Raw genomic sequence first — 11,109 nt, 5'->3', positions numbered from 1 at the left:
TGGTGTGCACTCAAGCAGCGCGCTGTCCAACTTGCCGCCAGCTCTGCTTCAAGCTCCGCCCCAATCTCCACCTCAAGCTCCACCGTCTTTGGTTGTGGATTGTGGTGCCCCTCAAGGGGAGGATATTGACGTACATGAACTATCACCAAGCTCAACTCTTGCCCCCCAATGCACTTGCAGTAGGGGCATCCGGAAGGTAGAAGTTGGTATACAGTGCGAAGTTGGACAGCAGAAGGACCATTCGTACTGTACACCAATCTCCCCTGTTGTTGTGACCAGAGCTACACGTGCCACACAAACGGCATTTTCAGTTTGTGACACTTTGCCTGCTGAAAAATTCCGGTTTTTCACAGGTCTATCAAAAGTACTGTTTGAAGAATACACCAGAGTTGCGTCGTCAGAGGCAAAAATGACTTGTAAGCTTGCAGTGAATGACCAGATTTTACTTACTCTCATAAGGCTTAGGTTAGGGTTGTTGCTCGTAGATCTCGCATTCCGCTTCCAGGTCTCTGTAGGTTTGGCAAGCAAGATTTTCAAGTTTTGGATTCAAGTACTTGCAGATATTTCGCGCAAGTACCTGGTTATGTGGCTACCACAAGAGACGATAGCCTCAACACGTCCGTCAGTGTTCGCAGATTTCCCACGTACAACATGCATAATCGACTGTTTCGAAATATTTGTTGACAGGGCACAAAACATGCTAAAGAGAGGGCGGACGTACAGCCCCTACAAAAGTCACAATACAGCCAAAGTTCTCCATGTGATCGCACCAAATGGCTTTATAATGTTTATCTCAAAAGCCTTTGGAGGCCGTGCAAGTGACCGGTTCATAACCTCAGACTCTAGGCTGCTGAGATATCTTCTGCCAGGGGATCAAATCTTAGCAGATAAAGGCTTTACCATTGAAGACATGCTGCCTTATGGATTTAAACTGTCACTTCCTTCATTCAGAAAGCAGAAAAAGCAGCTCTCGGATGCTGAAGTGGTTTACTCGCGTCGCTTGTCTAAACTGCGCATTCATGTAGAAAGGTCCATTCGCCGCGTGAAGTGTTTTCGGTTTTTGAAGTATATACCCTCGTCAATCTTTGCAAGAAGCAATTGTATTGACAACACCTTGACTGTCATCGCAGGGATCTGCAATCTGCAGCCATCGCTTATTCAGGAAGACTGAAATAAATGTCATTCGTAAGCAGTGGTCCTTCTGGTGAATGTTTACTTTTTTGAAACTTTGGCATTTCAGAAACCTGCATGCTCGTCAACAGGTGCCGGCAGGTAGTGTTCAAAATAAAGTGATTTCAGTTTTGGGAGCAAGCTCTCAATGAAGGCCTTGTTATATGGCACTTTGGCAATGTAGCCCTTCTTCTCTGCAAATACCTCAAAGTTACATGAGTGTTGCCCAGAGCAGTACAGCTGTAGCTGCACTTGTGTGTAATATGCATTCTTCCCCTTGGGCGAGAGTATAAGATCTGGGCCATCATACCTAACGTCATACTTGCCAGATGCAAAAAGGCACTCTAGAGAGCCATACTTTTTTAGAGTGTCTGGTGTCGGGCATTTGATCTCAACTAGCACGTTGCCAGCTGCTTTCAGGCCATCTGGGCTGGCCGCCAGCCATGGGTTTCCTTCGTGGACGGTCAAGCCACAGAGCCGTAGCACGCAGTCCTGGTCCTCTTCATACCAGGCCCTGGCTTTCGGCTCGGTTTTCTTGCCATGTCTGCCAACACATAACACAAAACAGTAAATTTATCAGCACCACTGCTTACGCTCTCTGCACTTTTCGACGCCAAGCTGACAGGGCAACGAAAGCAACACGGTCGCTGAACTAATCGATTGCCTTCTTTTGAAGGCTTGACATTGCTCCCTGCGCGTGAGTATGCGTAGACACAATGCAAAACCATTGGCTAACTGGTCCAACAAGCACGTAACTTCCATTAGCACAGCAGTGAACGAAGTAAAGCAGCGAATCGATTATTAGGACATGCTTGCTTATTCTGATACTGGCATGTAGCCGTCCGTGGCCTGGGACCTGTTCAGACTGCTCAATTATCCACTTACTTCGAATCGTATTAAAGTCCGAAAAGTCAGATGGCTACTTTATAACGCGTATCATGTTGTAAAAATCTTTCTTATTGACACCTTGAAGCATTCTTCATGCTGAAGTAATCAGTTTTAGTGCCTGCACCCAAGCATTCTGCACTCCCATGCCCAATGCATCTACAATGTTTTTTTTTCTTTTATGAATTCTTCCACCACCACATTAGCCTAGCAGCGAACGAAGTAAAGCAGTGAATTCATTTTTCGGACATGCTTGCTTTGCTTATTCTAATATTGGCATGTAGCCGTCGGTAACATTGAGGCCCGTTCAGACTGCCCAATTATTCACTTATTTCGAATCGCATCAAGGTCCGAAAAGTCGGACGGCTACTTTGTAACGGGCATCATGTTGTAAAAACCTTTTTCACGGACACTTTGAAGTGTTCTTCATGCTGAAGTAATCGGTTTTAGTTCCTGTACCCAAGCATTCTGCACTCCCATGCCAAGTGCATTTGAAATCAAAGTCAAATTTGGGAGTTTTACGTGCCAAACCAACGACGGGCATCTGGCATGCCTCAGCGGAGGACTGAGGATTAATTCCGACCACCTGAGGATCTTTTGACGTGCAACCGAAAGCTCGGTTACACGGCGCCTTCTCCGCAATTAGCCTCCGTCAGATTGCGAGCATCTCGGCCGGAATTCGAACCCGCCATATGGGGATCCGTAGGCCAGCGCTCTCGCCTCGGCCCAACTGCATTTGAGATGATTTTAGTTTCTTTTATGAATCCTTGACATGTATTGATTTCTCATGGTTTTGCTAGTTACGAGGGCTGATCATTTAATTCTGGGACTGATTTTCTTTCGGGGAAGCTATAACTCGCAGTAAAGTGGCAACAAGGCAGCACAGATGACAACTCTGTGTTGCCTGCATAACCGGAAGCCGTCATCTCCCCACATTTTCTCTGCAGAACCCTGTAAGTGAATGGCTACCTGCAGTGTGCGTAGCACTTCAAGGAAGAGAAAGCTAAGCAGCGTGTGCGCATCAATTTCTGTTTCCGCCTCGGGAAAACTGGTGCTGAATAGTATGAAATGTTGCAAGCAGCTTTAGGAGAGTCCTGCCAAATTCGATCAATGTGGCGATGCAGGCGAGTTGGTTCACGATTTCAAACTGTTAGCAGCGCGCAAACAAACGGAGACACAGGGGAGAAATGGACAGGACTAGCGCTCAACTTCAACTGAATGTTTAATGAAAATAAAACACCAAGCTAAACAACCAGACCGTCAGTGCATCAGCATGTGCTGATGCAGTGATGGTCTGGTGGTCTGACACAGACAGCATCAACTGACTGTTCCGTTTGGTGTTCATGCGGTTATATGAGTGCAGCTGTTGCAGCATGTCGAAAGCATATGATTCAGCAAAAGTGTTGTAAGCTGGGAAAGTTGCTATGATGACATGGTGAACAGAACAGCACACAAAAAGACAAGGACAGAGAGAAGGAACTTGCTCAACACATAAGCGTTGACTCAACTGAATTTATGCACAAAGGGAAGAAGAGGACGTTCTGAAAGGCATGCAGGGCACACAATGCGTGTCACACGCGAAACAACACCATTTAACTACAATGTCTTTACCCCGTAGCCCGATCTAAAAACATTTGAACGTAAAAAGTCTTTTCAACAGAAATCTCTCTGGTTAGGAAAATAATAGTCTGACTGATATTCGGACTCTAACCAAATTTTAATAAAAAGAAACGAAAATTCCCCAATGTTTCGGGACCAGCTCGGTTCCTTGGTCCCGGGTGACTGTGGGTTGGACAGAGGGGAAAGCCACTTATGTTGGCCAGTTGAGATTTCTGCGTCGGGGTTTTTCCACGAAGCGACGAAGCCCTGACACAGACGCTTGGGAGACTGCCCGACAACCTGTTGATGTTACCTTTTGTTGTCTGGATGTACTAGGATTCTAGGAGAAAACGTTCACGCCAGTGTCGTTCCGTGCCCAAGATCTCGCATTTGTCGAAGGACATGCGGAGACCCAGTTTCGTTGCGTGTTCAGCAAGGGCACTGGCTTGAACGTCGTTCTTCTTCACATCTTATTCGTGGCGGCAGAAGCGTTCAGGGATGTTCTTGGTATCCCCCGTGTAGGTTGCAGGTCATTCCGCGCACGAGATGCGCTAGATGAGGCCTTGATATTTCTCCTTTCCCGGTCTGTCCTTGGGGAAGGGAAGTCGTTCACGGATGGTGGACACTGGTTTGTGAGTGACCGCAATTCCATGTTTACGAAGGACGCGTCCGATGGTCTCGTTAACGTTCCTCACGTATGGCAGGCACAGACTGCTCGAAGGAGCCAAGGCTGTGGAGAGGCGGGGACGGCGCAGCTTCTTATAGACTCGATTAATCAACCTTTTGGTGTAGCCTTTGTTTTGAAGGTCGACCTTGATCTTGTTGACCTTTTCTCGGAGAGACTTCACCGTCGAGCACACGGACATGGCATGTCTGAACAGCGCAGTGACCACCGACATTTTGTGGGTTGTGGGATGGTAAGAGTCAAAGTTCATGTACCTTCCGGTGAGCGTAGGCTTCCTGTACACCGAGAAGGTAAGTTTGTCTAAAGTCTTCTTTACACTGATGTCCAGAAACGTGTATTGAGAAGCAAGCCCTTGCTTTGTTCATGCCAAAGCCGAAGATCTTCCTTCGTTATGTAGACGATTGTTTTGCTTCGTTAAAAAGACCGAAATCGATTGTCTTTGCCAACACCTAAATCTGGTCGAACCTGCTATTCAGTTCACGGTGGAATGCAAGAAAAATGGTGGGCTTCCGTTTATAGACATCAGTGTAAAGAAGACTTCGGACAAGCTTGCCTTTTCAGTGTACAGGAACCTTAGCACATTCTAAGGTGCCTGAACTTTGACTATCACCCAAAAGATGTCGGTGGTCACTACGCTGTTCAGACGTGCCATGTCTGTGTGCTCGACAGAGGAGTCTCTCTGGAAAAAGGTCAACAAGATCAATGCCGACCTTCCAAACAACGGCTACTTCAAAAGGTTCATTAATCGGGTCTACAAGCTGCGCCGTCCCCACCTCTTCACGGTCCCAGCTCCTTCGAGTCATCTGTGCCTGCCATACGTGAGGAACGTCAGCCAGACCATCGGACACGTCCTTAGTAAACATGGAATTGCAGTCACTCACAAACCAGTGTCCACCATCCGTCACCGACTTCTCCTCCCCAAGGACAGACCGGGAAAGGAGAAATCCCAAGGCCTCATCTATCGCATCCGGTGCGTGTACTACCCTGCAGCCTACGTGAGGGAACCCAAGAACTTCCCGGAATGCTTCCGCCGCCACAAATACGACGTGAAGAAGAATGACGTTCAAGCCAGCGCCCTCGCTGAACACATTGCGAAACTGGGTCACCGTGTGTCCATCGACAAAAGCGAGGTCTAGGGTGCGGAACGACACCGGCGTAAACGTTCGCACTTAGAATCCTGGTACATCTTGACAACAAAAGGTAACATCAATAGGTTGTCGGGCAGTCTCCTCAGCAAATATGTGTCGGGGGCTTCGTCGCTTCGTGGAAAAACCCGGACGCACCGATCGCAACCGGCCTACATAAGCGGCTTCCCCCCTTCCATTCAACTCAAAGTCGCCAGTGACCAAGGGGCCAAGCTGGTCCCGAAACGTCGGGGAATTTTTTTTTTTTTTATTAAACTTTGGTTAGAGTTTCGAATTTAAGTCAGTCGATCTAAAAACAATGTTTCGGTTCGGTTTGATAGTCTGATCTAAAAACAAGGTTTCGGTTTAAAAACAAACCAAAACCTTGTTTTTAGATCGGACTATGGGGCAAACACATTGTAGTTAAATGGTGTTGTGTCGCGTGTGACACGCACTGTGTGCCATGCAAGTCTTTCAGAACGTCCTCTTCTTCTTTCTTTTGTGTATAAATTCAGTTGCGAGTCAGTGCTTTTGTGTTATGCATGTTCCTTACTCCCTGTCCTTGTCTTTTTGTGCGCTGTTCTGTTCACATGATTCAGCGTTTTGCTGCTCTGAGAGTACTCGAATAATCCATGTCAGCACCAACATAAACCTGAATACATGCCTTGTGTTCTCGTTCCCACGAAAGGTATTGTTCAGACGTTTTCGTGCAGTCTGCCACTGGCTGCTGTCCTGGCCCCGGGTCTGCTCCTCCAGCGAAGCTATCGCTGCTGCCGTTAGTGCCGCGTTGGCGTCGTAGAAGCTCTTGCATGGGCCACAGATGAGCTCGCCGGAGTGGCAACCATGGGACTGGGGGCCTGAAAAGTTGTTCACACACAAGGCATCAAGGAATGAAAGGAAGAAATTAAATTGTTTGGCATTACCTCTCACAACTTGAAGGGGAGCATTCTTCAGTTGGGCGCCCATCACAGATGCCAGGATGGTCCCCTCTATGTTCCTGAAGCCAGAGCGCTTGATATGTTCTTGGAGTGCCCTATGACTGTCAAATTGGGGGAACCCAGCCTTGCCTGACTTGAGTCCGTAGATGACCTCCAAGGGTGCGGGTACCACGTTCTTTGCAGTGGAAGCGTTCCACTTGCACTGTACATCGGTGCATGCTGACCCAGTCAGCCCTCTACTTGATGCTTCTGCAACCTTGAACAGAAGTGCTGCTGCGTGTGAGCACGACTGCCCTTGCCCAGCCATACAGGAGCAGACGATGCTTGTGATCACATTGTCTGTGAAGGTGACCTGTGTCTCGTACAGTTTAGACACTGTCTGTGACGACCTGACTTGGGATTGAAGTTCACAGAGTCCAGCTTCTTGACGCACGAGGATTGCTCCGACGTGGCCGGAATCCAACAAGTTCAGCGCCTCGACAAATCCCTTGAAATTCTGCGATGGCTTGCCATCAATGTCTTGCCTGGTAATCATGTACTCGTAGATAACTGTAAAAAAGGGTGTTTTAATCAAGCAGCTCAAATTCAAAGTACATTTTAAATTTTGCTAAGAAACGAAGCAAAATGAGATAAGCTTTAAGCCTCTAGGGCACTAAACCTGCAACTCGGGCGCTTGTTTCACAGGGCAGTGCATGAGAGCGTTCAAGTCTCAGAAGCATGCACCACATAAAAAATCAAAGTGCTGCATAACTCAACAAATTAATACTACATGAGGGGCACTGGAAGATGTGGCATTACGTGGATAGCATTGAAATGTGCCTATGCTCCCAGCTTCTACAGCTGTGTGCGGAACCAGTCAAATGAAGTAAACAGAACAATTGACCGCTTTTAATATACTAGCTCAGCAGGAAACTCAGTCATGCACTTAAAAGAATCTAAATTTCTTCATATCACCAAATTACTACCGTCTCGTCCAGTTAGCTATATTATTACCCTTCCTTAAATTTCACGCGTGGCTTCGCGGAGCAACACCACTAGACAGTCATGTAGTGTACACAGTGCGACACAGCACGAACAAGCCGTAGCCGGATTTTTTCACTTCACTTTGACGAATGAACAGCTACCGCCGAAAATTGTCAAGTGATAGAAAGGGCTTATATGGGGCACCAACTTAAGCGGTAAAACTTTGCCTCCCTTGTTTCCGGGGTGAAGCAAAATTAAAAGAAAATCGTCGGCGTTGTGCCCGCGCAAGCCGTGTAGCTATGTGTACACACCGCGACACTGTCAGTGCCAACATGATACACGCTTTTTCGAATTTTACTTCGAAATGGTATTAGTGGCCACAACATTTTACCGCTTATATTAGTGCCCCAGATGAGCACTTTCGATGGCGGCAGTAGTTTTCATGACAGCGTTTCGATTCTGAGAGAAAGACAGCTAGCTGCCAGCAGAAACCAGCGATTGCTTGTTCGCGTTAACAGTGTCACGCTCTGTACGAACGCACCGCGAATGATCGATGAGCGGTAGACTTACAATTCTATTCCGCCACACACAAACGACGTTTAACACGATTACCGCTCAAATACCTACAACGCTAACTTTAAAACAGCGAGCGAGCGCCAGCGGAATACCCCACTAAGTAATGTAAACATGACCGCGAGTCCGCAGGTGATAACTCATGTACCGCTCATCGATCATTTGCGGTGCGTACGTACAGAGCGCGACGCCGTTAACTCGAACAAGCAATCGCTGGCTTTTGCTGGCTTTCTCTCAGAATCGAGACGCTACAAGCAATCGCTGGTTTTTGCTGTCTTTCTCTCAGAATCGAGACGCTGTCATGAGAGCGTCTCGATTCTGAGAAAAGACAGCAAAAACCAGCGATTGCTTGACGCGTTAACAGTGTCGCGTTGTGTACGGGCACACCGCGAATGATCGATACATTTACACTCCTATTCCGCCACACAGAAACGACGTTTGACACAATTACCGCTCAAATACCTACAACGCTGACTTTAAAACGGCGAGCGAGCGAGCGGAATACCCCAGTAAGCAATGTAAACAAGACCGAGTCCGCAGGTGATACCTCGCTATCGCGGCGTCGACCGCTCTCAGCCTATCACTGGAATGCTACCCGTTTCAGTCATGTCACACTTAACACAGTTCACATCTTTGATACTTACATGAGCGCTGAATCTTCGGCCAAAGCTTCAGTTCGTCCACCCACGGAAGGGCCATCGCGGCCGGTAATCGCGTCGCAAGAATTACCGACGACTCCGAACGCAGAAAAACGTAAAAAAAAGACTTCAAAAGCGATTCGCACAATAACAAAACACAATTATATAAAAAGAGAACGTAGGACAATGTAATTTACAGGAAAAGAAGGACGAGAAGCGTGGAAACAATGAATCTGGCAGCAGGACAACAAGGCATACGGAGGCGAGTGGAGGGGTGCGGAGCGGAAAATGAAGCAACCTTATGGCGGACGGGTCACGTGATTTAAGATGGCGGCGCCCATAGTAATTTGCGTGAAAAGGTCTATAGCAAGGCTCCACAAACCAGCCAATCTGGCGTGAGGGCCGTTGCTAGGGTTTCTATCGCCTGCGGGTTAAAAATACTTCCGCGCGGGTCGGGGGGCAGTGCCCTTGGTATTCCTTGGGCGCCGCCGGCCAGTGTTTGCCCTGCCCAGTGGCGGCCGTTTCAGGGGGAGGGGGGGGGGAAGCAAAACACATGCCTTACCCCTCTCCCCCTCCGCCCCACTCTGCGAACAGGGGGGGGCAAGGGCCCCCCTTGCCCCGGTTGGTTCACCCATGATGCAGAGTTTTGTTCTAATTACCCGCATTTTATTCTAGTGTCGTGGGGGCGTCGGGAGAAGAAGAGGACGGTCGAGCGAGGCGCGAGTGGGGGCCAGCCGGCGAGGAAAGAGGAAGAGCGTGCTGCACGAGGCTGGGGCCGGGCAGGAATAATAAAGCCGTTCTGGCTGGTCCGGCCCATGTCGATCCCCGGAGCATTCTACCAGCGAGCTTCGGATCAGGACCGGCGGAAATGGCGAGCCCTGACCTTATCGGCCTAGGCCATGACGGTCCAGGAGTAGTTCCGTAGCGAAACTCTAGCTGTGATAGCCCGGAACAGCTAGCCTACGCAGCGCGTGGGAAGGACGATCCCTAGGCGTGGACACGGAGTCCAACTGCGAGCTATGAACGACGGGCGACAACTAGGGTCGCCGGGTCCGGACTGCCCGCTATCAAAGACGGGCAACCGGGAAATACAGTAAAACCATTCGCTGCTTTCTCGTTGTTTTGAGTCCCTTCCTGGGAGACAAGCGAATCACAGACCAATCGGGCGGCGATTATTATAGAGCGACCCCGCAAGTGGTGAAGACAATTCAAACTGGTGTCCAAATGGCAACTCTACATTATGCTCTAAACACTTCGACCTATCAAGGCTCCCGATGGTCTTAAAAAAACGCATAAAAGAACCAGGGACATGGCGCGCACGAGCACACGCGGGGACTGCTGAAATCGGGCTCGCCGCCGCAGCCGCCGCTCGCTACTGCCCGACGGGCAGACTGGCCGACCCATTAACAGAGACATTTTCCGCTTGTGGCGCTGAATGCATCACTCTCGTAGCGCCGCCTGGCCATTGCCGGCTGGCTATTATGCACTTGCTCCATCTTGCCCCAAACGACACTTAAATCATGATATCGCACATTGTGAAAGACCTCACTCGGAGCTTCGATCGATCATGACACCGCCTTTGCTGCGCTTCCTGGGTGATGACTCATTTGCGAAAGGGTGAGTTGCGCGGAAAGATAAAATTGTGGGTCCTGATGAGGATCGTGAGAGTCACTTAATTTTATCGCAGCCGTGCGTGCGTTGTAGTTGAAGCAATCATAACATTATGTGCCCACTAGCACCAACTCGGCAACAGGAGCCAAAGTCCACACGAGCCTTTCTATGGAGAGAGGAGCGCTAACCGTTTGGAGCGCTTCCCCAGCTCCGACGTTGCCGCGCCGTCTCCAGGCGCGATCATTCCTTTGGCTTCTCGCCGTCTGCCGTGAAGCGAAGAGCGAACGCCGAGGAGAGACGAAAGCGAACACCCCCTCCCCCCTCCCTCCAAACCCCCTCTGCACTCCACAGCTGGTTGAGACATTGCGGAGGGCGCTTGCAAGGAGGAGCCTGCAAGAACAAGCACCCCCCCCCCCCTCTCCTCCGCCCTCTACAGGAACCGGCGCGTTTACATGTTGAAGGAGCAGGCGAGCGACACCCAAAACAACCCTGAAGGCCTGAATCCCACGCAGTAGTTGCGAACCGAAAGTCTCCTCGCCCACTAAGACGGCCCGGGAGCTCCCGTGACCAACCCAGCTAAGATAATACCAGCGCTCACCGCGACTCATCATGGCCATGGTTCCCAGACTCACGTCATCACGCAGACTAATGCGATCACCGGACTGATATCTACCCTGAGACTCACGTCTTAATTCAGGCTCATGCTCATGAGCCTCGAAACTCACAATCACACTCAGCAGACCTAAAAACTCACACTCATAAGTACTTCACTTAGCGCTCAAGCTCACACTCACACTGAAGAGTTTTCAGAAGTCACGATCACACTCACGATCAGACTCACGCTCATCAGTTCTCAGGACTCCCACTCACGCTCACACTCATGAGTTTACATAACTCAAGATCACACTCACACTCACAATTTT

At 49.3% G+C, this 11,109-nt stretch overlaps 2 protein-coding genes across 2 annotated transcripts; one reads left to right on the top strand and one right to left on the bottom strand.

Moving 5' to 3' along the window:
* The first annotated feature begins 409 nt into the window (after positions 1–409).
* LOC115329647 lies at positions 410–1,171 on the top strand. Its single transcript, XM_029991355.1, has one exon. The coding sequence runs from the start codon at positions 410–412 to the stop codon at positions 1,169–1,171; it is 762 nt and encodes a 253-aa protein (XP_029847215.1).
* Positions 1,172–1,236: 65 nt separating this feature from the next.
* Positions 1,237–8,636, bottom strand: LOC115329648. Its single transcript, XM_029991356.4, has 4 exons — positions 8,582–8,636; positions 6,387–6,950; positions 6,128–6,320; positions 1,237–1,714 (listed from the first exon to the last, which is right to left on the bottom strand). The coding sequence occupies exons 1-4, from the start codon at positions 8,634–8,636 to the stop codon at positions 1,237–1,239; spliced, it is 1,290 nt and encodes a 429-aa protein (XP_029847216.1).
* Between the last annotated feature and the right edge of the window lie 2,473 nt (positions 8,637–11,109).

The sequence above is a fragment of the Ixodes scapularis genome, unplaced genomic scaffold (assembly GCF_016920785.2).
Source record: "Ixodes scapularis isolate PalLabHiFi unplaced genomic scaffold, ASM1692078v2 PGA_scaffold8__174_contigs__length_109621045, whole genome shotgun sequence".
In the NCBI taxonomy this organism is placed as follows: Eukaryota; Metazoa; Arthropoda; class Arachnida; order Ixodida; family Ixodidae; genus Ixodes; species Ixodes scapularis.
The sequence above is the reverse complement of the archived record's forward strand: the minus strand, read 5'-3'. Positions and strand labels throughout refer to the sequence as shown.

What these genes read in the sequence shown, in the direction of transcription:
- LOC115329648 (XM_029991356.4), bottom strand. Translation starts at nt 8,636, where the DNA reads ATGGCCCTTCCGTGGGTGGACGAACTGAAGCTTTGGCCGAAGATTCAG. An exon ending in TCCCCTTCAAGTTGTGAGAG is followed by an intron (nt 6,321 to 6,386) that starts GTAATGCCAAAC and finishes ACAACTTTTCAG; the next exon opens with GCCCCCAGTCCCATGGTTGC. An exon ending in CGTGGGAACGAGAACACAAG is followed by an intron (nt 1,715 to 6,127) that starts GCATGTATTCAG and finishes ATGTGTTGGCAG; the next exon opens with ACATGGCAAGAAAACCGAGC.
- LOC115329647 (XM_029991355.1), top strand. Translation starts at nt 410, where the DNA reads ATGACTTGTAAGCTTGCAGTGAATGACCAGATTTTACTTACTCTCATA.